Genomic DNA, 27,274 nt, shown 5'->3' with positions numbered 1-27,274 from the left:
GACCTTCCTAAGTATTCTACTCAGTGCTCTGTGAATGATCCGTTTTTTCCAGTCCCATGGTGGGAGGCAGTGTTTGTTTTAGGAAGAATTATCTCAGTTCACCATACTCCACCTTGGCCAGAAGTGGAAGTCCCCTTACTAATTTCTTGACTTTGTTACTTCTTCAAGTCCTTTTGTTTTTTCCTGTTCTCCCACTTCAGATACTCCAGTTACTTGGATACTAAACTGCTTGAAGACTTCTCACAACTCAGAGATCCTTCCTCCCTCCCTCCCTTCCTTCCTTCCTTTTTTTTGAGGCAGAGTCTCACTTTGTCGCCCAGATTGGAGGGCAGTGGTGCGATCTTGGCTCACTGCAACTTCACCTCCCAGTTCAAGCGATTCTTCTGCCTCAGTCTCCCGAGTAGCTGGGATTACAGGTGCCACCACCATGCCCGGCTATTTTTGTATTTTTAGTAGAGACAGGGTTTCACCTTGTTGGCCAGGCTGGTCTTGAACTCCTGCCTTCAGGTGATCTGCCCACCTTGGCCTCTCAAAGTGCTGGGATTACAGGCGTGAGCCACTGCGCCTGGCCGTGCTCATTTCTTAAGCCTGTATTCTTTCTGTGCGTTTCATATTGGATTTTTTCTGTTGCTATGCCTTCAAGTTCACTCATCTTTTTTAATGTAGTGTCTATAGGCAAACGCGCTTAGTGTATTTTAAAATTTCAGATGTAGTTTTCATCTCCAGATATTAAATTTTTTATATCTCCTCTGTCTCTTCTTGTCATGTTCAATCTCTCCTCTAGCTTCTTAAATATATGGAATATAGCAATAATCACTCTTCTAACGTTCCTTTCTACTAATTCTATAATCTGTGTCAATTCTAGGTCAGTTTTGATTAATGGATTGTTCTCATTATGGATGATACGTGTCAGTTGCTTTGCACACCTGTGAAAAATTTGGTAACATTTCACAGGTGGCAGAAATTGCAAATTTTACGTTTGGGTAAAATTTGATTGTTGAATGTTTTCATATTCTTATAGATAAAATTTTTGAGCTTTGATCTGGGACATGGTTAAGTTACTTGGAAACTATTATTTTCAGGTCATGTTTCTCAGGTTTTGCAGGCAGGACCAGTACAACATTTAATCAAGAGCTAATTTCCCTCCAGGTCGGAGTACTCTGATGCTTTGTGGATTATAAGGTTTTCCACCCTGGCTGATGGAAACAGGAACTATTCCTGGCCCTCTATGAATTCAAGAATCATTCCTTCTATTCCTTTCGGTACCTTCTTTCCTTGGCCTCAGTTTCCTCTCATGTATTCACTGATCAGATTCCAGGGGATAGCAAATCTCCAGCATTTTCTCTCTTTGCAGCTCTATTTTCTCCTGTAATTGGCCTTGCAAATTCTGATGTTTGGTCTCTCTGAACTCTCAGTTTATGGAGACCAGTAAGCTGTGCCTGGGTACCCCTCTATTGCATTGCATCTGGAAATTTTTCTCTAGGCTGTAAGCTGGGGCAATTGCAGTACTCACATTTATTTTCTGCCTCTGAGAGTTCATTGTCCCTCTTTGCCTGATGACTAATGTCTTGAAAACCGTTGTTTTATGTGTTTTTCCCCCCAGGCTTTAGTTGTTTCAGGCAGGATGGTAAATCTGGTGCTGTTTTTTCCATCTTATCTAGAACTTTAAGTCCCCACAGTTAATTTTTGAAAACTAAGTTGAACAACGTAGCACTTTTTGTAATTGTAGATCCAGTTTCTTTTCTTTTCTTTCTTTCTTTTTTCTTTCTTTTTTTCTTTTCTTTTCTTTCTTTTTTTTTTTTTTGAGATGGAATTTTGCTCTTGTCGCCCAGGCTGGAGTGCAGTGGTGCGATTTCTGCTCACTGCAACCTCTGCCTCCCGGGATCAAGCGATTCTCCTGCCTCAGCCTCCCAAGTAGCTGGGATTACAGATGCATGCCACCACAGCCAACTTTTTTTTTTTTTTTTTTTTAAGTTTCATCATATTGGCCAGGCTGGTCTTGAACTCCTGACCTCAGGTGATCCACCCACCTCGGCCTCCCAAAGTGCTGGGATAACAGGCATGAGCCACCGCGCCCAGCCCCAGTTTCTAATAGTTAAAGTTTATTGATCAACTTGTTTCAAGAGTATGATTTTAATCCAATATATAAACTCTAAATTTTATATTTAAATCCAAGTAAATTAGCTCAGTCACTATTTCCAGGGATATTACTTCTTTCAACAAATGTTTGAGCACCACTATGCGGTGGACACGCCTGTAGTTACTGCGGTCTACTACTGTGGACCAGACAAAATCCCTGTGTTTGAGGAATTTACATCCCAGTGAGAAGGTTTTTGAAAATGTTAATGCGGCCGGGCGCGGTGGCTCACACCTGTAATCCCCACTTTTGAAGGCCGAGGCGGGCAGATCACCTGAGGTCGGGAGTTCAAGACCAGCCTCACCAACATGGAGAAACCCCGTTTCTACTAAAAATACAAAATTAGCCGGGCATGGTGGCACATGCCTGTAGTCCCAGCTACTCGGGAGGCTGAGGCAGGAGAATAGCTTGAACCCGAGAGGTGGAGGTTGCAGTGAGCTGAGACCGTGCCCTTGCACTCCAGCCTGGGCAACAAGAGCAAAGCTCCGTCACCGGAAAAAAAAAAAAAAAAAAGTGAATGCAATCTATTTGCTAATTGTTAGTCTTTCTGCATAAAGCCCCAAACAGTAACGGAGAGTGATGTCAAAATTCTAAGGAACAATGATAAATCCAGACAAACTAAACTTGAAACATGCCCACAAATTAGTAGCCCTGAATCACAAAAAATTCTGTAGCATCTGTGGGCAACGTTTATTCAGTTGAGATATAAACTGAATTAGAGGTAGGCATCCTATCAGCTCATTTGGTGCCTAAGGCAACCTCTGGTTTACAGTAGTTGCTCAATACATTTTTGATTAAAAAATTTCAGCCTACTGATCCCAAGGGTCCTCATTTTGCTTCCTCTGGCGGCATAACTGATAGGGAACAGCTAGCCAGCACTAATGGGATGAAAAGGCGTTAAGTGCAACCCACAGGGCGACATGGAAATACAACACGAAGCTGGCCGCTTGCTCTTCATTGTCAGCTCTCTTAAATTTATGCCCGGCAGGTGAGAGCTGACACTTTCTGCCTTTGGTTTGGTTCCTGACATTTTAATAGATGGATCCAAATCCTGTGCCTTGATTTCCCCAGGTGAGGGTGGGGAGGAGAGAAGGAAGAGGGGATTCTGTAGCTTTTAAACTTTACTCCATGGGGGGCTGTATGTATGTATATGTGTGAGAGAGCCAGAGGAAGAGAAACGGGGCGGCGGGTGGGGGGGAGAGAGACAGAGATGAGAGAGGTATGAGAGACACAGGAGACAGATACAGATGAGCGAGAGAAAGAGAGACACGAGAGAGAGACAGATGAGAGAGAGAGAGAGACAGAGGAGAGGAGAGAGACAGACGAGAGACAGTGAGACACAAGAGACAGAGATGAGAGGAGAGAGAGACACGTGAGAGAGAGACACGTGAGAGGGAGAGACACGGGAAAGAGACAGAGATGAGAGAGATATATGAGAGAGACACGGGAGAAAGAGGGACAGAGATGAGAGAGAGACACGGGAGAGAGCGGAGAGAGAGGCACGAGAGAGAGATGAGAGAGAGAAGAGAGATCTCCAATGAATATGTGGGAATATATGGAAAACGCGAATTCCGAATATTTGGAAAATCTGGCTGTGCTGGGGTGGTCAGGGACCCAGCCTCTCGGGTGGCCCTCCCCTGGCCCGCGATCACCCACCCGGGACACCGACGGACCCCGCGCGGCGAACCAGCCGCTCTCAGAGCGTGGGTGGCAGGCGTGGTTCTGCTCGGGCCCGGCCGCACCCCACGCGTTCCCGGAGGCCTCGGCGGAAGGCGTGCAGGCGGCGTCAGGGCGGCGGCTGCAGGGGAAACCGTGTAGGGGCCCGGCGCCCCGTCAGCCCGCACGTGCTCCGGGCGGGGCTGGCTGCGCCTCTATGGGTGGGGCTGGGGGCGGTGGCGGCGGGGGCGCGGCCGGGCGGCCACGTGACGGGCGGCGCGGCTATTAAGCCGCGCGGCAGCTGCTCGCAGCCGGAGCTGGTGCTTCGCCCGAGACCCAGCGCCCAGGCGTGCAGCCCCGAGAGGAGTCGCGCGAAGGTCACCCCGCGCCCGCCGCCCACCGCCCGCCACCCGCCACCCGCCACCTCCGTGGGTCCATTTGCCCGTCAGCCCGTGCGTCCGAGCTCCTCGCGCCCCGCCGCAGCCCAGGCCAACCGAGCGCCATGAACCAGATAGAGCCCGGCGTGCAGTACAACTACGTGTACGACGAGGATGAGTACATGATCCAGGAGGAGGAGTGGGACCGCGACCTGCTCCTGGACCCTGCCTGGGAGAAGCAGCAGAGGAAGGTCAGCAGGGGCCCGCGGGCCGCGCGCGCGTGGTGGGTCCGGGTCCCCCGCGGGGCTCCCGTGCGCGTGGCCGCGTGGCCTGGCGACTGGCGAGAGGGCGCTTTGTGGAGGTGCTGTGCTGTCCTGTGCCCTCGCAGCCCCGGGGGCCCCTTAGGAAAGAGGACACGTCTGGGGACAGGCAGGACACTGGGCGTCGTGTGTGTGCGCGCGCGTGTGTTAGCAGCATCGGAGCCACAGATGTGGTTCTGTTCCTCACACCAGCCCGCGTTAGACCAGGATCTGAAGGGGTCTCTGGTCTGCTCCTGACCCCTTGAGTCTGTGACCGAGTTACTCTCCTGGCCCGTTTATGTCCTTTTACCCTAGCCTCTCTCTTCCCCATTGAAAGAAGCAAAAGAACATCAGCTTCATTGCAGTTTCCACCGGGCAGCCTCTAGAGTCATGGAAAGTCATTTATTCAATCTTTTGGGTTCCTTGGAGAGGGATGTTGTATGAACACTAGACATTTACCGATAGTCACAATTATTTCACACTCTATTTATAGTTCATTGAGGTAAGCACACAGGGACGAAGGAGTCAGCCAGCTTCTGAAAGCTCCCTCCCCGTTTTGATTGGCGCTCTCTGGGGGCCCAGTGGAACATTCCACTATTTCAAGGTTTCCTCTTGATCCTCTTGGCTAGAATAAATAGGGAATGCTCACCAGGAGGCTTAATCCCGCCTCTTACTTGACTAGGCAGGGAGCCTGCTTGGGTCAGGCATGACAACAGAGACCTGCTAACCCAACCTTAAGATAAGAGGGTTATGGTAAAAGCCAAACGCTCTGAGCTTTTTTCCCCCTATTTTTCTGGGCGTGGGGCAAGATAGATTTCCCTTCTAAGGGCCTGCTTTAAGTGGATAGCCTGTGGTGACCATAGCGTGTATGGGAATCTCTGTATAATTGGCTCTGTAGTTGATTGTGCAATAGTATTTGGTGAATAGGAGTGTGACTCCTCTCGCAGCAAACAGCGTTAGCTGGAAGGAGAGATAATTATCAAATAACCAAGCACTATTTTTATATCAGAATGTCTCTTGTCTACCCTCTCTCCTAAAATACCATTTACTATTATTATTTTAAAGCTCTAATTTAGCTACATTTCAGTCTCTCCCCGAGTTTCTTAAGGCTTTTACCATCCCTACCTTTTTTAGAAAATGGGAGTGATAAATAGAAACAACAAAACTTTAAGCCGTCTACCGTTGTTTAAAGTACTGATTGTGAAGGAAGCACATAGCTTGAGGATTCCTAATGTGCCATCTGGACCAGCTGATGCATCATCCATCAGCACGAAGTTAAAAAGTGACCTTAATTTTTGGCAGTGAGTGTTTTTTTAAAAGAAGTTCCCCAAATTTTGATTACTGCACTTTTCGTGGATTAAAAAAACGTAACTCCCTAACTCCCGGTCTTTGTTTTAAAAAATTGCTTTCTTATGAGGAACTGTAAAATAGCTAAGGAATTGGACAGGTAGTCTGCCCATCATTTTTGAAAGTGATCGTCTAATCACAATGCTTTCTGTTGCCTTTTTTTTTTTTTTTTTTAAGTACAGTACAATAGCAGGATAGAAGTAATGACAGTTTCTGGAGGCCACATTGACATCCCTTCGACCATATTTAATCTTTTAATATATTTGCAGTATTTTTTTGATATATGGCTTTTAATTATTTTAGGTTTGGGATTCCCATGTTGACTGTATTATTATAATTGCATAGCACTTGAAGTAAAGTTGATTTACTTCAAGTAAATTTACTCAAGTAAAGTTGAAGTAAAAATGACATACTTCCAGATCCCAGTCCAAAATAATGTTAAAAAGTTTAACATGATAATTTTTTTTTTCTTAAGATAGTTTGAATGTTGCACATGCATGGGGGGAGTAAAAACTACATTAGGACAGATCTAGAAGATTCTCTATTTCTACTCTCGATTCTGTATTTCTACTTTTGGTATAGACCCTGCTCAAGTCAGTAAAATAATATGGAACTGTGAGCTCAGTGCAGCCAGAGCAGTGGCCTCTATTTATGTCCTATGAGACAAACTGCTGGAACCGGACGAGGCTAAAATGCCATTGTTTCTATTGTGGGCTACCTTCTCCACACTTGCCATTTTGGTGATATGCTGGGTATGAGATCTGTCAACAGATGCTGGTAGCACATGATGACGTCTGTGGTGTCATAATGGATGTGATGCCTAATTATATCTACAATTCAGAGAGTCTCATGGGCTATGGTAATCCTTGCTCTGTGGTGTGGAATGAAAGCCTTGCTGTAGAAGGACTTTATAAAGTGTGATGTGTTTTATAAGAGAAGGGAATCCAGAAGATAGTGGGTTTAGCATGAGTGCGAATAGGTGTTTCAGCCTGTCTACCTTCTCTTTCAAGAGTGTGTTAGGAAGAGTGTGTTACACACAAGAGTATGTAAATAGGGTTAGGAGTATTTATTTCTATAAAGAAGTATTTTGCTTCATACAACTCATGGGTAGAAGAAAATTGCCTGCAGTCTTACAGATATGATATATATATATACACACACACACACACACATGTATATTGTATATATAATATATAATGTTTAGAGTTGGGATTTTGCTCTGTTGCCCAGGCTGGAGTGCAGTGGCATAATAATAGCTCACTGCAGCCTCGACCTCCTGGGGTCAAGTGACCTCCATGATGTTGAGGCATGCACCACCACAAATGGCTAATTTTTTAATTTTAAAAACTTTTTTGTAGAGACAGGGTCTCACTGTGTTGCCCAGGCAGGTCTTGAACTCCTGGCCATTCTCCCACCTTGGCCTCCTAAAGCGCTGATACTAAGGATATTGAGCCACCATGCTCAGCCCCAGATACAATATTTTAAGACACTGAAATGCTGAGGCACACTCTTGGAGTGAGAATGTTTTACCATATAGAACGCAGTTTAGGGATATCAATTTCTAAGTAAATTGGGACCTCTTCAGTGGACTGTTGAAACTTTCAGAGTGTTGGCGTCTAGAAGTAAACGTCTCCTGGAACCAAGGAACACATTGAGCTTGTACCTCAACTGAAGCCTATTTGGGAGGTGACTTGTCAGAGCAGCAATGCTGAATATGTTTGCTATCTTCACAAGCTCAGGGCGCTGTCCTTAACTGTACTGGGAGGCTAGAGCAGACCTTTTAAGGAAACGAAATATGTTTCGATACGTAAAGGATCCTTATGTCCGTAATCGGTACACAGCTTGATAATCGATAAACTTTTCTAAGTGTTCTGATTGTTTTTAATAGTCCCTAAAGAAATTCAGATTCTTCTGCACTCTTCACAGTTGAGATGGCTGGATTCACCTTGGAGCACCTCCTGTCAGTCTGGCATTTAGGCGAACGTGTTGCCATGTTGGGTCAGGCAGCCTGGCAGGATGCGTGTGCAGAGGCAGCCGCCCACGGGGTCCGGATTAAATAGGGAGCCTGGGAGCCTTCGAGTTGCCCCTGCCCTTGTTCTGTGGGCAGCAGCTGCTGATTTAGAGCACAAGGTGAAGGCTCTTCCTGCCTAATGACACATACTCTTATGAATTTTTCCTAGGAGAAAAGACACTAATTGTTTGTTCCAACGATCAACAAAAAGCTTGTGACATTTCTCAGATTCATGAGACCCAGATGAGTCGAAGCTCTGCCTGGTACCCGACTACAGTTGAATCACTAAATGTTTCAAGTCTCAATTTCTTCACCTAGAAAATGAAGATAAATACCTGTCTTTCTTAATTCACAGGGTTTTTTGTCTGGATCAAACGGTTAAACTATTTTATGGTGAAGGGGCTTTATACATTGTAAAGCGATCTGTAAATGTTCAGGTATTATTATCCTTGTGCACCGAATATTTGTTAATCAGCACTGTGCTTAGACTTGTGAGGGATAATAGAGCATGAGATTTGGCCCTTGGTGACCTTGATATACTTTGAAAATTGTGGGGAAGTACACATAACAGAAAATTTACTATTTTAATCCTAAGTGTACAATTCAGTGGCTTTACGTCTATTCACATTATTGTGCAACCATCACCACTGTATGCCTCCAGAACTTTTCCATCATCCCACGCTCAAACTCTGTACCCATTAAAAACTAGCTTCCCATTCCCCCCTCCTCTGGTGTACTTTTTTTGTTTTGTTTTGTTTTGTTTTGAGACAGAGTCTTGCTCTGTGTTGCTCAGGCGGGAGTGCAGTGGTGCGATCTCAGCTCACTGCAATCTCCTCCTCCTGGGTTCAAGCAGTTCTCCTGCCTCAGCCTTATAGTAGCTGGGATTGCAGGCGCTGGGAAGCTGGGATTACAGGTGTATACCACCATGCCTGGCTAATTTTTTTTATTTTTAGTAGAGATGGGGTTTCACTGTGTTAGCCAGGATGGTCTCAATCTCCTGACCTTGTGATCTGCCCGCCTCGGCCTCCCAAAGTGCTGGGATTACAGGCGTGAGCCACTGCACCCAGCCTGGTGTACTTTTAAAGATAAGATTTATACCCTGGAACACTTGGAACCTAAGAAATTATTTAATAATAAGTGCATATTAAACAAGAAATTATTTAATAATAAGTGCATATTAAACAAGAAATTGTTTAATAATAAGTGCAAGAATAAAAGTTAGCCGGGTGCAGTGGCTCATGTCTGTAATCCCAGCACTTTGAGAGGCCAAGATAGGAAGATTGCTTGAGCCCAGGAGTTTGAGACCAGCCTGGGCAACACAGCAAGACCCCGTCTCTGCAAAAAGATAAAAAATTTAGCCGGGTGTGGTGGTGCACAGCTGTAATCCTACCTACTTGGGAGGGTGAGGCCCGAGGATCATTTGAGCCCAGGAGTTTGAGGTTGCAGTGAGCTGTGATGGTGCCACTGCACTCCAGCCTGGGCAACAGAGCAAGTCCCCATCTCAAAAAATAGAAAATAATAAATGTAATACAATAAGTGTTTACCTTTGGCACTATCAAAGCACCCTGGCATCCCCGCTCTCACCCTCTCATCAAGAGATGGGAGAAGTTCAAAGGTAAGAGTATAGAAGGAGAAAGTAACCAAGGTGGCCAGACCAGGACTCAGGTCTCCCAAAGCCTAGCTCTGTATTGGATGTGTCTGTATATTGGATATGTCTGTGGCTTAGCTCTGTATTGGATATGTCTGTGTTTGTGTACGTGTGATAAGGAGATAATACCTGACGCTAAAGATGCATATTCAAACTTAGAAAGTTGGATCCATGGAAAAGGGCCAGGTTATAGAGGGCCTGGGATGCTAAGGTGAGTGCAGACTTTGTTCTCCAAACCATGCAGAGCTCCAGAGGTCTTTTGAGCTGGGGAGACCCATGCTTACAGAACTAGTGTTGTTGGCAGGATAAATCTGAGTGGACAAGGACCTGAGGCTGGAGGACCCAGGCAAAAGCCTGTTATGGGACCATACAGATAAAGTGGTGGGGATTAGAACAAGGGGGCTGTTAGAAGCAATGGTGAGGAAGGCATCAATTTGAGAGTGATCAGGAGGGATTATACGAAGTATTAAATAACCACATGTTGTTCCACAGTAGGCTGTGGTATAAATCCAATTAAGTAGATATGATCCTCACCATTAGAGCGCCTGGATTTTAATGTGAAGACAGTGGTATTGACAAGTAACAGCCAAACTAATGAGGAGAGTCTGTTTATCCACTGGGAGATTGCGTCTGGATAAGAAGTTAAGTATTTACAGGATGTGTCATTATTCCATGCAGGGAAAGGAGCCACCGTGCTGAGGTGGCAAGTCCGGTGTACATGTGGCCATTGCTGGGAGGGAGAGGTGGAGTTGTAGATAGTCTTTGAGAGCCAGAGGAAGTTCTTAATGGGCAGAAGTGTCAAGGAAGAGGTTAAAGGCAGAGTCTTGTGTGTGCTCTAAGAAACCTCTATACCCAGAGGGACTGTAATAAATATACATGTGGTTTGTTACGGAGAATCACAGGTGCAGGAGTTCTGAGGCACAAAAAACACTCTTTGCCTTTACATCCTATTTGGGACACCGTGATGTGTCCTGGGGTTGCCCTAGGCCTTCAGCCACATTCACCAGGTAAGAAACTTAAGCCCATAAGATTTTCCAGGAGTGTGGGAGGGGGAATATAACTCTTAGCGGGGAAACTTAATCAACGCAGCCTCGGAAAACTGTCAGAAAGCACCGCAGTCGGTTACTGCAGCTGGGAGACACCTACAGAAAAGGCGCAGTTCTGGAGTGGGTGAGGGCGCTACCATGCTGAGCAGAGGAGTTCACACGGAACGCGTTGGAGGACAGTCAGAATCCTACCGCCGTTTCCCTGGGAACGGCACTAAGTCTTCCAGAAAGAACAGAAAGCAAAGATTGGGGGAGAAGCTTGCAAACTACTATGCTAGACACATTTCAAAGGAAGGAAAATCTTAAGTGCAAGAATTTGGCCTTTCTGAAGAAGACTGAGGACAATTTTTGGTACAAACATATCTGAACACATGCACACACACACACGCGCACACACCACTTCCCATCTCCACAGCTTTCTAGTTTGAAAACTAGAAGGTGTTTTTACCTGCAACCCTAGTGAGGAGCAAAATATGAATGGAACGCAAGCATGATTGTTCATTCTTTCATTCGTTTGGCAGACATTTTTGTGGTCCTTCTAGGGACCAGCAGAGAGAGTTGATGACACCACCATGGCCCTTAAGGAGCTTACAGCCTGGTTCAAGAGACAGGAGTGGTCTGTGAGAAGCACAGAGGAGGGGCATCCGCTTTAGCCAGGCTGGTGTAAGGAAGGTGTTTTCAAAGCCAAAGGTGTTTCAAAACCCTCCTGCTTGGTTCTCCTTCATGGTGAATGGAAATGTCTTTCTCCCAGGTGCCCAAAACAGAAACCTGGGTGTTACGCTTGCCGCCTCCTTCTCTCCCACACCACAGACGTGGGGTCACCACCTCCCATGGAGTCCTCTGGACCCTGCCTCTTCCTTTCCCTGTGTGCTCCAAGGCCTTCAGGCTTTCTGCCTTCCCTGTGGAGATGAGGGTGGTGGCCTCCCTTTTTGTCACCCTTCCAAGGGTCATGCTCGTCTGCTGGCTTTTCTCCAAGACGCTGCCAAGAATGATCTTAATGAGACACAAGCCTGGTTGTGATATTTTCCAGATTCAGGTGTCTCTATGGTTCTTCGTTGCCTTCAGGAGAGAGTTCAAGCCTCTTACGGTGGTTTGTGAGGCCAGACCTGAACTAGCCCTGTCGTCTGTTCGTTCACCACCCCAGCATCCCTGCTGCGGGTTTTTCAAGATCTCATATCCCTGATTGCTTGTCACAGTGTCTGACTTGAGTCCTTGTCTCTTCCAGAGACCCTCCCTCCTACGCCTATCTTGGTAGTACCTCCTTCTGCAGCTGCTTCGCTAGAAGGCCTGCGTGCTAGAGCAGGGGTCACGTGATGTTCTCTTTGTCTCCCCAACAAGGGCTGTGAGCAGTAGCTCTTCTCTGTAGGTCCCTGTGCCTCAATGGGCTCACACAGAGTCTGCACTTTGATTTTTTTTTTTCTTTTTTTCTTCCTTTTTTTTTGAGACGGGATTTCAGTCTTGTTGCCCAGGCTGGAGTGCAATGGCACAATCTCGGCTCACCGCAATCTCCGCCTACTGGTTTCAGGTTTCAAGTGATTCTCTTGCCTCAGCCTCCTGAGTAGCTGGGATTACAGGCATGTACCACCACGCCCGGCTAATTTTTTATATTTTTAGTAGAGATGGGGTGTCTCCATGTTGGTCAGGCTGGTCTTGAACTCGTGACCTCTGGTCATCCACCTTTTTTTTTTTTTTTTTTTTTGAGGCAAAGTCTTGCTCTGTTTCTTAGGCTGGCGTGAAATGGCATGATCTTGGCTCACTGCAACCTCTGCCTTCTGGGTTCAAGCGATTCTCCTTTCTCAGCCTCCCGAGTAGCTGGGGTTACAAGCATATGCCACTGTGCCTGGCTAATTTTTTGTACTTTCATTAGAGACGGGGTTTCACCATGTTGGCCAGGCTGGTCTCGAACTCCAGACCTCAAGTGATCCGCCCGCCTTGACCTCACAAAGTGCTGGGATTACAGGTGTGAGCCACTACGCCCGGCCCACACTGACATTTATTGAATGAAGAAATTACGAATCATTTCTAAAAAACGTTTAGTACAATTACTTTTTTAATTTAAAGTCTTTCATTTTAACAATTAAAAGCTTTTTGACAGTCTTTATGATTTTTTGAGCTCTAAATATGTTAACTCCCAACTCATACTCATTTAATGCTTTTAAAAAATGTTCTCTTGAAGTATTTTCTCAAGTCTCCAAAAAGAGTTCCCTGACTTGATTTTTGTTGTAAGTCTGAGCTGTCGAGGCCCGGCGTGGTGGCTCATGTCTGTATTCCCAGCACTTTGGGAAGCTGAGGCAAGGCTGTCTCTTGAGGCTAGGAGTTAAAGACTGGCCTGGGCAACATAGAAAGACCTTGTCTCTATAAAAAATTTAAAAATTAGTGAGTGTGGTGGTGTGTGCTTGTAGTTCTAGCTGCTTGGGAGGCTGAAGTGAGAGGATTGCTTGAGCTCAGAAGTTGGAGGCTGCAGTGAGCTATCATGGCACCACTGCACTCAGCTCTGGGTGACAGAGTGAGGAATAAGCTTTTCATTAAAAAATATTCAGGCTGGGCACAGTGTCTCATGCCTGTAATCCCAGCCCTTTGGGAGGCTGAGGCAGTTGGATCACATGAGGCCAGGAGTTTGAGACCAGCCTGGCCAACACGGCAAAACCCAGTCTATACTAAAAATACAAAAAAAAAAAAAAAAATTGGCTGGGTGTGGTGATGCTCACCCGTAATCCCAGGTACTTGGGTGGCTGAGGCATGAGAATCGCTTGAATCCGGGAGGCGGAGGCTGCAGTGAGCCAATATCATGCCACTGTACCCCAGCCTGGGAGACAGAGTGAGACTGTCTCAAAAAAAAAAAAAAAAAAAGTTAAGAGATGGGCTATGTCTAAAAATAAAAAAAGAAAAGAAAAGAAAAAACGTAAATAATTGGAATTTAGAGCTTTTGGAATTGAAAAAATAATTATACAGATTTATGTATATCATAATAAAATTTGTCACCATACTTATGAGAAAAAGTTCTGGTAATCTGAATTTGACTTGAAATGAGTTTTTTTTCCCCCCAGATTGAAAACCTTTACCCACTTAATAAAGAAAATTCCAAGTTCATTTATGATTCAGAGAAGTATAAATTTAAATTTGTTTTTGTATAGAAAACATGGGGGAAAATTTTTTTGAAGGTGCAGTGTGTTTCACAGTGGCGGAATTGGAAAATGGAGACAAGATTGCAAGTGATTCTGTGGTCCTGGGAAAGAACTGGCATATGCAGTCTTCATACATGCCAAGTTCTAGTCCAAGAAGTTGGCATAACTTTGATCTGTCTTATTTGTTTTTGCTAGGGGGTAAATGGGTTGGTCATAGTCTTTAGAAATTACTATACACGGAAAATAGATTCTTATTAGTATCTATTACAACCTTCTCATAAAAAGGCATGCTATCTTAGAAAAGACCTATATTTTATTAGTGATTATGAGAACCAAATGTACAAATAGGTGAATATGAGATTGTTTTGGGGCCGGGCGCAGTGGCTTAAGCCTGTAATCCCAGCGCTTTGGGAGGCCGAGGCAGGTGGATCACCTGAGGTCAGGAATTCGAGACCAGCCTGATCAACGTGTAAAACCTCATCTCTACTGAAAATACAAAAATTAGCAGGGTGTGGTGGTGTGTGCCTGTAATCCCAGCTACTCGGGAGGCTGAGACAGGAGACTCACTGGAACTGGAGTGAGTGAGCTGCGCTAACAGCTGGAGTGCAATGAGATCATGCCACTGCACTCCAGCTTGAGTGACAGAGCAAGACTGTCTCAAAAAAAAAAAAAAAAAAAAAAGGTTGTTTTGGGGGAATGGGAGCAGTATTTAATATGAAGCTATGATTGCATTTTGCACAGGTAGTTATAATTGAGATTGCAAAGACAAATCAAGAAATCCTATCTTCTAAAGTCATGTAGAGTCTTTATTTTGTTATAGTCAAACAAGATGTGAAGATGACAATTACTTTTAGAAGGTAGGTAATCTCATTGCTGTTTATGAGGATTTTAAGATAATTTATATGTGAGATAGAACCATATGAAATACTTGATGCTGACCATTTTACCTCCAAAAATTACAGTCTCTTTGTTTCAACTCTTAACAACTTGACTGCTATTGTCCCACTATTTTTTTTTTTTTTTTTTTTAAGATGGAGTCTTGCTCTGTCGCCAGGCTGGAGTGCAGTGGTACGATCTCAGCTCATTGTGACCTCCGCCTCCTGGGTTCAAGCGATTCTCCTGCCTCAGCCTCCCAAGTAGCTGGGACTACAGGCGTGCACCACCATGCCCAGCTGATTTTTGTATTTTTAGTAGAGACGGGGTTTCACCGTGTTGGCCAGGATGGTCTCGATCTTGACCTTGTGATCTGCCTGCCTTGGCCTCCCAAAGTGCTGGGATTACAGGCATGAGCCACCGTGCCCGGCCATTGTTGTCCCACTATATTTGAGGCCCTTGACCAATACCACAAAATAGCCAGGCTGTAAAACTGAATTCTAATCATTTCTAGCCTTATCTCCAATGTCTCTGATGTTCATTTGTAAAAGTAAAGGGGCTCTTGAGTTGTGTAGAAGTTAAAAATGTGGGATTTGAAGCCAGGTACAGCAACCTGGTGAAACCCTGTCTCTACAAAAATACAAAATCAGCCAGGTGTGTTGGTGTGTGCCTGTATGCCCAGCTACTCAGGAGGCTGAGGCAGGAGGATGGCTTGAGCCGGGGGGGTTGAGGCTGCAGTGAGCCATGGATTACATCATTGTACTCCAGCCTGGGCAACAGAGCAAGACCCCTGTCTTGAGAAAAAAGAAATGGGGAATTTGGATTGAGGGCTTGATATCCAATGAATAAAAGGAGAAAAGGCTGGAGATTTAGGTGTGGAAGTTATCTACATACAGCAATGGGTGTAACTCTAGAGGGTAAGTGGAAGGGGATCTACCCAAATGGCACTAAGGTGAGCTAAGAATAGAGGACTCCTAGAGGAAGTGGTGATGGGAACTGAACGTGGAAGTCTTGCTTTTCTGGATGAAAACATCGTGTATTAGACAACTTGGAACCACTTCAGCTATCAAGATGTCTTTGATTTTCTTTCTGGAGAAATCTCACCTTGGTATTCTATTGGAACTTTGCCAGTCAGCCCTGAATCTGGCATTTAAGTTTGTTTAGTTACTGGAACAGAAACCAGCACTTTGTTGCTGTGGAATGCAGTATCTTTTAGCTCGTGAAACGAGTTCGTTCTTTTTTTTTTTTTTTGAGACAGAGTCTTGCTCTGTCACCGAGGCTGGAGTGCAATGGCGCGATCTTGGCTCAATGCAACCTTCACCTCCCAGGTTCAAGCGATTCTCCTGCCTCAGCTTTCCGAGTAGCTGGGACACCATGCCCGGCTGATTTTTTTTTTTTTTTAGTAGAGACAGGGTTTCACCATGTTGGTCAGGCTGGTCTTGAGCTCCTGACCTCAGGTGATCCACCCACCGTGGCCTTCCAAAGTGCTGGGATTACAGGCGTGAGCTGCCACACCCGGCCCAGACAAGTTATATTTTCAAAGGAAGCAAAAAACTGTATGAACGTACTTATGGTGGTGTGCTCAAGTCTGTGACATAAAATTCTTCTGCACTCAGAATGGTCAGTGATAGGCTTTGCTAAAGAAGACTTTATTGAACATTTGTAAGATGTCTGAAAAAAAAAATAACATAATGTAGAATTTAACTCCAAGATAGGACTTCCTTTTTCAGTTGTATCATTTATAGAATTAAGAAAATGAATTATTGTTCTCATTTAGATGTTTTGTTTTAAGGTTTTAAAACATATTATAGATGTTTTGGGTATCAGAGAAGAACAGTCATGAAAATAGTAAAAGATGTATAGAAAACTGTAATCCACTTAGAGATTATGCATAGATGGTGATATTTTTCTGTTTTGAAACAAACACATTTTTGAGGGGAGGCAGGTATTCAGGTGATCAGATTAGAAAAATACAAACCATGTGTTTTGTGTTTTATAGACTGTAATATTTCTATTCTGTTATTGTAATTTTATGTAATATGAAGTGGCTGATTATTTCATTGCATACTTTGGTCTTTCATGTTAGAATTTGGAGCAGAGGATGTTGTAATTTTTTTCAGTCTAACACTAAAACCAAAAAATACTGCAATCAGACAGTAAAAGTGATAATATACGGATTTTTACCAGTGAATTAAAAAATGAGAGATTTTCACATATTATTCCTAGTATCCCAAATGATTTGCTGAATAAGACAGAGAAACAGCTATTATTGAGAAATTCTAGGCACTGTTTTAACCTTATATGTGATTTTACTGGATCTTCACAACGATCTTGAAAGGTGAATATTATCTTCATTATTTTAGCTAAGCAAGTTAAGTGAGTTGCCCAGCAGTGGCTGAGGGTGGGGAAGTGGTAGCTGGAAAATGTACACAGAATTTTGTCTAATTTATGTAGAAATAGTTCTCTCTTATAATTGAAATTTTATAAATATGGAGATACTCATTATTTTATTGCATATTTTTGGTCTGCAAGTGGTAGAGCTGGATTTCAGATCCAGGCTGCTTAACTGTAAGGGTCTTGATTTTTATCACTAAACTTTATCTGTTTTTGTTGCTTTCTGCTCGGATTCGTAACCAACCCAGAGCAGAAGCCTGGGATTCAGTATTTCTGATTTTCCACTTACAAACCTCCTGTCTTTGTGGACGGGCATGTGTGTGTGTGATTTTTTAAATTTCTAAACTGGTACAACTGGGACTGTCTGATAACTGTGAGAAAATGGAATTTTGAGGCATGGTCCATATTGTCATTCCAAGATTTTCCCCAAGTCAATCTTTAGGAGTTGCATTGTCCAACAGAAATACCAAAATAGGAGAGAAGGGGCCACAGGAGAATCAGCTAAACCTCTCAAGAGTTTTAGGGGCCATGCCGTGAAGGGCACATTATCAGAGTGAATGCTGGTATGTCTGACGCACTTCCAAAAGAAGCCCGAGTTCAGGATGACTGAGATACTGAGTCAACTCCCTTTTGGAACTAGAAAATGAGACTTTCAGAGGTAGGAGCATAGATTAGAGTTATCCTCCTGTGGGTGCCGTGTCTTTATCTACAGGAATGCCCTCTCAGATCAGAGCTCCACAGGGACTGAGCCTAGCACGTTTTGAAATGGCAGTACTGAGAACTCACTTTACATTTTTAAAAATCCTGTTTATTTATTTAATGTTTTATTATGGGAAATTTTAAACATACCCCAAAGCAGAGAGAATATAATGAATCTCTCTGTATGCAATAGGCCAAGGAAAAACCAAGCTTCATGAATAGGTGATAACTAAAAGGAAAATAAGTTTGAATGGTTAATAAGTACTTTACTATGAAAGAAACTGGCATGAAGTAAAACTGTGAAGTAGGCTGATGAGTACCTGCTTGTTGCTTTACCATGTTTCAAAATCCTCTTTCCCGAGGCCCCCTACTTCCTGCCGCTGCCTCTGGCCACCTAGGCCTGCTCCACCTGCACACCACCCGCAGACCCCACATTCTCCTTGTGGTTTTTCATGCACTTAACTGTCATCATTGTCTATGCCTAAAAATGAAAGATTCCCAAGACCTGCCTTTCTAGGGATCACTGATATTTTTATTTTATTATTTTATTTATTTTATTTTTGAGACGGAGTCTCTCTCTATAGCCCAGACTGAAGTGCAGTGGCACTATCTTGGCTCACTGCAACTTCCGCCTCCCGGATTCAAGCCATTCTCCTGCCTCAGCCTCCCGAGTCACTGGGATTACAGGCGTGCACCACCACACCCGGCTCATTGTCACTGATATTTTTAAAGGCGACTTTTCTGAGACAATAACCCTGTTTAATTCCAGTGAATTTCAGGCTCAGCGGAAGATGGGGAGGCCTGTATATGTGGGTGGCTCTCCACAGTGCCCAGGTGTGAAGTCAGTACTGGTAGGGTATTTACTGTGTGTGAGGCATGCCCCTCTCCTCGTACTGCACCTGATCTTATAAACTGACCCTCATCCCCATCAGGTTTATTGAGACGAGTCCTGTCTTCGCTCCACTGACCATTGCTGTTACTGCTTCGAGTGATAAGCCTGACTTTGAGACAGGAGGTGGGAACAATGTCTGAGGATGCTGAATTTGATACCTCTGCATCTGCATTTCCTCCACCTCCCCCGGAGTACAGCCAGAGGAAGGAGCAGAACAGACATTGCAAAGGTTCTTTGGCAAAGGTTATTTTTAGGGGCCGTCTTGCCAAGATTGCTTCCGGGGAATTTATTTAGACACAGCAGGCCCCTGCCCTGTTAGAGATGTGAATTCCCACATACCTGGGAATGTTCTGGGTAGCCCCAGAAAAGTGCTGGAGGGATTTCATTTTAACCCTGAAAGATGAGAGATGGTCTGAGGAGCAGCACGATAGCCGGTGACCTTGGGCGAGTCACTTCATCTCTCAGGACCTTTGTTCCTTATGAAATGAACAGACCACGGTGGTTGGAGTAATTTCAGAGGTAGGGTGACCCTACCTCCAGGTTTGTCCAGGACAATCCCAGTTTGTGGCTTTTGTCCCAGAGGAATTATAAATAGCACCTCCTTTGCCTCTCAGAAGTGGCCCAGTTTAGACTACAAACTTGGGTCACCCTGTTCTGAGGATATACACAGGCAGCCTCATGGAAGGTTAAAATCACGTTGACACTCGAGTGATTTTTTTTTCCCCAAGTAATTTATACATCGGGTAGTAATGCCTTTTCTGAAAGCGCTGGCCTATTTCTGGAACTTTAGAAATGTAAACATTGGTGAAGTGAGATTTTTAATACTTTGAGATATATGTATATATATCTCATACATAATCTAGTAATTCTGAATCTTTTAATTCATAAATCTTATAGAAGACCAAGCTTTGTAGAACACCGTGAGAGTGAGCCCTGTGACTGGAGGGCTGTGGGGCCACCAGCCCGGCTGAGTCCTTCTGTGGGCCAGGTTGCCCTCTGAAACGGGGGTTGCTGTTACACTTTTGGTTTTGTATTTTGTATATACATATGCTATGTATATGGTTTTATAAATATCATATACTTACACTTTAGACAATTTGATATTAATATGGGCCAGGCATTAATGACTTTTATTTTATACATCTGCAAAACTAAGAGCTAAACCTTATTTAAAGATCTGAACCAGTTACTAAAGTCCTGTCTGTAGATTTGTTCTTCTGACCGTATGTCTTTTCTGAAAATTGTAAGAATTTATTTCCGTGTTTACGCACTTGAAAATCTAGCCATGAAATGGTGACAAATGTATTTACTGTGTGACAAATCATGTTGAATAGAACTTGTTCCCTCATTTCTATAATGAGACACAGGTAGGGCTGTCACCCTGAGAGGCCTTTAAGGACTTGGTAGGGAAGCAGGAAAAATCGTGTCAGAAATGCCTGATGTGTGACGGTGAGTTCTATTGCTGTAACTGCTATCGGGGTAACTGGATATTAAGGACTTTAAAGGATTTCTATTCTGCAGTCCTAGGATTGGGCAGTGTGTACCCTTTCCAGTAGGATTTTAAAATGTGATGTCAAAATAGGGATTTGAATGTGAAGCTGTAAAAAAGTCTTGAAGTAGCACTTCATTGAGCAATTAACATCAGAACTCTCGGATTGCTGGATTGGATCCAGTTACGTAGTTTTCGTCCCCCTCCGTTAGGAATGTGGAGGATTAGTGAAGTAAAGCTAGCCAGCATCATTACAGACAACTAGGGAAAGGCAAAGAAAATAACTTACAAATCTAGGCTAATGAATGTTTATGCTCTCCTAAACTATTGTTTAAAGATATGTATTTAATAATCGCATAAGAAATACCTGTTTATTGTAGCATATTTAGGAAATACTACATTTTTAAATTAGAAATTTTTAAATATTAAAAAAGTTACAACCTGGAGAAAACAAGTGTGTGCATTTTGCCAAGTGCCTACTAGCTCACTTTATGCTGTAGTCTAGAAGCATCTGTTTATGTATTTTATACTTTAATGTGCTATGGTCTGAAATGGTTCCGGATGTCCAGTCTTTATTACCCATTTTCCTGAATGCCAGTCAGCAGGAGCCCTGGGGAGGAACTCTTGGTGGAGGAAATCCCAGCTTGGTTCCCTCCGGTGTGGAGTTGGCAGGAACGTTGGAAATGCCCAGCTTCTCTGTTTTTGTTGCTTATGTTAATCAGAGTTTTCCCCATATGTAGGGGAAAGCTATAGATGTACCTGACTGTGGGCTGTTCCTTACTTAGAATTGTTCTCTGGTCTGGGACAGCGATGCAGAGAATAGGGTGTATTACAGAGAGCTGTTTCATTCTAAATGAATGCTTGCATCTCTGTGTGTAGGCAGCCATTTATTTGGGTCCCTGAAAATAGTAGCAGTATGGTGAACTTAAATTAAAGAATATTTATTTTGCTGTCTGTGTAGTACAAGCTGCTTCCCCAGTTGCCGGATGGGTTGAGGGCAGAATCATCAGTGTGCTTTTCTTTTGGCTTGAATTCATCCTTAAGAAGAGAATGAGAAAAGTACAATAAATGCTGCTGCTGCTGCCTAAAACTGAGCAACAGTTGGGTCTGCCCTGTCACAGAGCCACATCTTGCACATAATTACCCAGGCTCCAAGGGAATAAGTTATTTTGAGAAGCATAGCTCAGGATCAATCAGATGTAAGGCTGTTTGTTGGGAGCCTTAATATGGTTACTTACCAGAAAGTCCTCAAAGGAATTCTCCACGTAGTTTGTGCCAGCCTGGGGGAGGCAGGTGTGACCCCACACAACATTGAGCTAGTGGCTAAGTCAGGCTCCTGGCTTAGAAAATCTTGAAGCTCAGATGACCAGGCACCAATAGCTTTCATGTGGTCCTTTGGGCCTACTAGTTTTTGTTTTTTTTTTTCTGCCTTTTAGAGCAAACATAACTTAGACTTTGATTCTAAAGATAATTTGATTTGGTTGGTTTAACATATGCTTCCAGCCCTAAAATAGTTTGGGAAGAATCTTCATATTTCTAGTCTTAACTCTTGAATTTAACAGTTAAAAGATGGGGGGAGGGTTTCATCAGGATCATTTGCTAACCCTCATTTAGGAGAGAGGATGCTCTTTTTTTTTTTTTTAATAATTAAAATCTTGTTTCAAGAATTTTAAAAGACCCCTTGGAATTAACGTAGAGCTAGATTGAATTGCAGACTAGCTTCGGGAATCCACAGCTCCAAATGTTTGGTGACCTTGTTAGGTTGCTTCAGTCTGATTTGAGGATTAAAGAGAAGTAGAGATAAGTAATTGCAGCTGAAAAATCAGAATTAGGAGACTGAGTATTAAGGACTCCTGCAAATGGTAATCAAATGTAGGAAATTCTCTTAAGCAGGAAGGAAATTAACAGATGGAAATACTTTAGCTTCTTGATAAATGTAAGATCTTTATGAAATAGAAAAAATGCTAAATAATTCAACCCAAATTTAGTATTATTTATGGTGATCAGGATAAGAGGGAACATGAGGACACATACGGAGTTTTAAATGTAGAATTTGATGTGGAAAGGGAACGTATAAGCTTCAACTTAAGACAGACGTTAGTTTCACAGGCCAAGGGAAGCATACTGTAATTTGAGATCAGCATATGAGGGACTTCAGTTCTGTGCATCATTCTTGTGTATTAATCACTCTTTGTCTTCATGGAAGTTGAGTGTGGAAAAAACTCAACTGTTTTTTCTCTTCTCACACCACAACAGTCAACCCAGAAGAATTCTGTGACCAAATGTCTGTGGTCTTCTCCCGCTTTCCACGACCCTGTGCACCAAGCAGGCAATCCGTTCACCAGCTGGGTGTCCTCCAGTGTATTTGATTCTGACGCTGTCGGTTTGGTGATAGCATCAGATCCCACAGGTTGAGGGCTCAGTCCCACAAGGCTGCCCCCCTTCAGACACCATCTCAAGTCCAAGCCTCTAGAATAATGACCAATCAACTTAAAATTGGGGTTGTCATGCCTCTTTGGGTTTGATCAGTTTGCTAGAGCAGCTCACAGAACTCAAGGAAACAGGTACTTATATTTACTGGCTTATGATAAAGGAGATTTAAAAGGATACTGATGAGGAGAAGCATAGGGTGAGGTATGGGGGAAGGGGTGCAGAGCTTTTATGCCCTCCCCAGCAGGTCACCCTCCAGGAACCTCTACCTGTTCAGTTACCTGGAAGCTCTCCAAACTCCATCCTCTTGGGCTTTTGAAGGAGACCTCATTGGATAGGCATAATTGAAGCTTGGACAACCATGGAGGAATGTGACTGGACAAAAAGGCTGTGATCTAATACTAATAGGCTGAGTGGGAAAACCCAGCAAAGCCTGTCTGTTTAGACTCTTCTTAGCCTCTCTGTGCAGACTTCCTTTCTCTCAGGTTTGTGGCAGGACTCCTTCTGAAATGAGGGTCTTATGACCTACAGTTAGATAAGGTAGGTCAGATCATTTCTTTATGGGCTCCAAGCCAGAAAGGCAAGGGAAAATTGGAGTCCCTCCAGGGAAAGCCTGCTCCTGAGGCTGGAGCCACCCTAGCATGACAGCAAAGACTGTAACTATGAGAGTTATGAGCCAGGAACAATAGATAAAACATATATATATATTTTTTATGGTGTATATATATATAATATACACCATATATATACACACACACCATATATATACACCCATTTGTATAAATATATATATATCACAGAAGCCAATAAAATTTATATCAGAAAAATGAATATTTTAGCTTATTGGAATGTTGGACTCTTCTTAGAAGAAAGACCCAAAAGGTATTAAAATACAATTCTCAAATAAAAGTAGAGTCATGACTCTCATACAGATATAAAGATGAATATTTAAAGATGTTCTTTAACTCATTAGTGAGAAAACTGGTAAGCCATTACAGCCAGTCCAAAAGAGCATCCAAAGAATAAGACACATTTTTGGAGCGGGAATGAAATGAATGTGTACATGGAGGGGCTCTATTTTCTGTGGGAGGAGGAGGAGTGCTCCTCTGATTTATTTGAATGTCTGTAGACAGAATTATTTTGCATTGCTGTCAGTTATCTGTGACCTATAGATTTGTAGAAAAGCCTAGAAGGGCTGCTTATGGACAATGCACAAGTTTCCCATTGGAGCATAGATTTTTCCCTGTATAAAGCAGCCTTGTCAGGCATTTCACCTTTCCAAATTCCGTAGTTTCCATCCTTTCTGGAAGTTACAGGGGTGATTCCATACATCGGAGAGGTCATTCCTCAAACCAGTATTAGTCGGGGCTAGTTTGGCTTTGTCGAAAACCCTGAAAAGAGTGTTACCTGTTACACAGTCTCAGAGCTTAGTGCCTTTCTTTCTGTGTTTTGAACAGCCCATGGACTAAATGGAAATCAGTCTTGTGAGCCTGGCGGTGGAAGCCTGAAATTTGCGGTGCAGAATTTGATTAAAACCAGAGCTGGATAAGACAGTCTTTTCAAGTGCTGGGAGAACCATCTTTAACCTCTCCACTTAAAGTGTCATCCATTAGCCTGGTTCTATTTTTAGATACCCTCAGCTGTGAGGTTGCCTGTTATTTTTGCAAGGTATTTTCTTTTTCTTTTTTTTTCTTGGCAAGATTATAGAATCTTTCTTAACATTTAAGGATTCTGTAGTTAAGTTTGACATGATAATAACAAATGTTAAAAACCTGGAACTTGAGCAGATACACATTTTTAGCTTCTCAGGTTTCTTTTTATTAAAAAAGAAAAATTGACTTTTATCCTCTTTGATTGATTCCAGAAAGTCTGACAAATGAGATCTTATTCAACCAATAGTTATTGAATGCCACTGTGTTCTAGGCACTGTCCAGAGCACAAAACAAAGATTCCTGCTTCTCTGTGTGTCACTTTCACCAGCATTTCTTAGAATGTTCAAATGGTGGTGGTCACGGTACCTTGGAAAATGCTGGAGTTGTTTGTGAGCTTTCCTACCCTTTAATTTGAGATCATTAGATATACAATGGCATTGGGTAGAAAGAGACTCTGAATCATGCATACAGGCAGAGTTTGTCGGGGAGAATCAACAGAACAAAAGGCTGCCCCTCTGTCTTTCTCTTACCTTGTCTTTGGGTGTATGTCAGTGTCTATATCAGTGTACCTGGAACTCAAGCTATTATTTTACTCACTACTTTTGACGGTAAAAACTGCAATTACTTTTGCACCAACCTAATAAAAGCAGCCTTTTCATACTGTTGAAGTTCCACTTTATTTATAACTGAGATCATCACAGTTTAAACTTGGAAGTATTGAAACTTTAACAGGTACAAGCTCTGTGTGCGCGAATGCAGGTGCACCTGCTGGGTGCTGGGTTTTCTGAGTGATGGCAGAGGTGAATAAGGCAGGATTAGGGACTACCTTGTGTTGAGTTTTTTGATTAGTAATATGTATGCATACAGACATGTAACAGCTTGGGAAACCAGCTGTGGGTCTTCCTTTTGCAGTGGAAAGAAACGGATTTTGCCTTTTTACAAGAGTTAATGTTAAGGCTCTTTGGACCTGGTGTATTATGAACCAAATCGTGATTCAAATGTCACCCAATATTTTAATTGTCCCTTAATAATAAGTTTATTTCAATTACCTGGGCAATATTTTTGCCCCTTATAGGTAAAAACGGATGTTCTGAACACTTTCTAACCAGAGGAAATGAAGATATGTTAATGATGCTCTTTGTTCTCCAGCAGGAGTATGAATACTTGTGATGAATCTGGAAAAGATGAAGAATTGGCAGGGTTCTGGATTCTTAGATCACAGACCTTCTTGCACCCCTTTTCTGTCTGTAACAACATGCTATGAATTGTGCTAAGCAACAGCATGATTCTCCTTAGCTGTTGGAGGCGGAATATCTCCTGTGTTCAAGTAGGAATAAATCGTGACTATAGGCTGTCTTTATTTTTCTGAGCAATCTCACCCTACCTGAGTAAGATTTTAGAATGATTTAATTCTCTTTCAGTTTAAACCCCTCAGCACCGCCCAAGTTTCTTGGAATTGCCGTCACTGATTGCTCTTCTTTTGTATTTCTAGTCTCTTTTATATTTCCTAGTCTCTTATAATCCATCATACCTCACAGCAAACTAGTTGAGTTAGATTCATAGTGCATTTCTTTTCTTTTCTTTTTGAGACGGAGTCTCACTCTGTCACCCAGGCTGGAGTGCAGTGGCGCCATCTCGGCTCACTGCAACCTCAGCTTCCTGGGTTCAAGCAGTTCTTCTGCCTCAGCCTCCCGAGTAGCTGGGACTACAGGTGGGAACCACCACACCCGGCTAATTTTTGTATTTTTAGTAGAGACGGGGTGTCACCATGTTAGCCAGGCTGGTCTCAAACTCCTAGACCTCGTGATCCGCCTGCCTCGGCCTCCCAAAGTACTGGGATTACAGGCGTGAGCCACCGCGCCCAGCCATCATAGTGCATTTCTTGGAGGAGGGAACTAGCCGCAGAGAGACGAGCCGACTTGCCCACCCTAGACAGTAGGCTGGTCACGAAGCCAGGGTTCAGATTTAAGGGCTGTGTTTTTTAGGGATTGCTGAACTGAGCTGTTGCATACCATGTTATCTAACAGGACCTTGGAGACCAAGCAGAGATTCGTGGGCAGAGAATAAATGGGCTGCTGCGTAGTTAGATGCCTAGTTATATAAGTTATGAGAACATTAAGGCCCCAAATGGACTTCTAGGACATCCTGATAATTGATTGTAGCACAAGCAAAATCCTTGGGATTAACACATTCATTTACATAATCCTTACTTTGATTAAATTTTTAAAATTTCGTGTAGATGGTTGAAAGATGTATCTGAGTACTTGGCAACGTTGAAGATTTGGAGGAATATTTTCAAAGTCATGATTATTCAGTTTTGGTTATGCGGAATGGCTGGTCACCACTGTGAGTGGCTTCTGGATCTAGAGAGCTTCCTTGGTGTTAGCGCAGACTTTCTTGATTTTAGTGTAGATGCCAACACTCTCTAAATGTTTTTCAGGACGGTTGAGTGACTGAACATTTAAATGTGAGGTTGCTGCTGGTGATTCTGGGACAGCTCGTTGGTTGAGATGTTACTGCATCCGGTGCGGTTTGTGTGATGTGTGGACCTTTTGGGCCTGGCTGCCCGGCGGATTGAGACGCCCTGTAGTGAAGCGGTTTGTTCTGCTCTGCGCAGATTGCAGGACTTTTTGCCGTCACAGACGGTTAGGCCACCTACTCTTTATGAGGGCAGAGCCTCCTTTCTTAAGGGTAAAGCTGAAATTGCATTTACTTCGGAGAGACGATTTTGACCTTCCTCTTCCACTTCAGTCGGTGATTTTTACAACATATGCAGCTTTCTAGAGCCTCCTTACTTTTCTAATATTTAAAAAGAACCGGGAAACCGATTAGAGGTAATCTTGGCAAATTGGGAATTTGTGAAGTAGAAAAGAGCACTATTAAAGTGATTGCTGTAAATAGAAAAATGAATGGACCGTTTTTTAGAACAGCAGTTTAATAGAGCTGTGGCTTCCAGTGGTTTCCAGTAGTTTCACAGGAGAGGGTGTTCCGAACCATCGTGACACAGGTAGTGTTGGCCGGCCTCTTTCTTCTCCTTGCAGTAATCTTTTGAACTATTTCATAAAGCTGATCATGACAGTGACTGTCCATGTATATATGTATAGCTGAGAAAGCATCAGGATGTGAAGGACAAATAATTGCATGGTTTCAGAGTCAGAAATACAATTCGAGTTCTGAGCCATGACTGCAGGCTGGAACG

At 43.4% G+C, this 27,274-nt stretch overlaps 1 protein-coding gene across 2 annotated transcripts in view; it reads left to right on the top strand.

Moving 5' to 3' along the window:
- The first annotated feature begins 4,105 nt into the window (after nucleotides 1–4,105).
- Nucleotides 4,106–27,274, top strand: part of LOC105474620 (actinin alpha 2) — a 76,320-nt gene continuing 53,151 nt past the window's right edge. For both annotated transcript variants that reach the window (XM_011729431.2, XM_011729432.3), the window contains exon 1: nucleotides 4,106–4,421. In XM_011729431.2, the coding sequence (XP_011727733.1) occupies nucleotides 4,296–4,421 (126 nt within the window). In that variant the 5' untranslated portion in view covers nucleotides 4,106–4,295. The remainder of the gene's footprint in view (nucleotides 4,422–27,274) is intronic.

This window comes from Macaca nemestrina, chromosome 1 (genome assembly GCF_043159975.1).
Source record: "Macaca nemestrina isolate mMacNem1 chromosome 1, mMacNem.hap1, whole genome shotgun sequence".
NCBI lineage: Eukaryota > Metazoa > Chordata > Mammalia > Primates > Cercopithecidae > Macaca > Macaca nemestrina.
The sequence above is the reverse complement of the archived record's forward strand: the minus strand, read 5'-3'. Positions and strand labels throughout refer to the sequence as shown.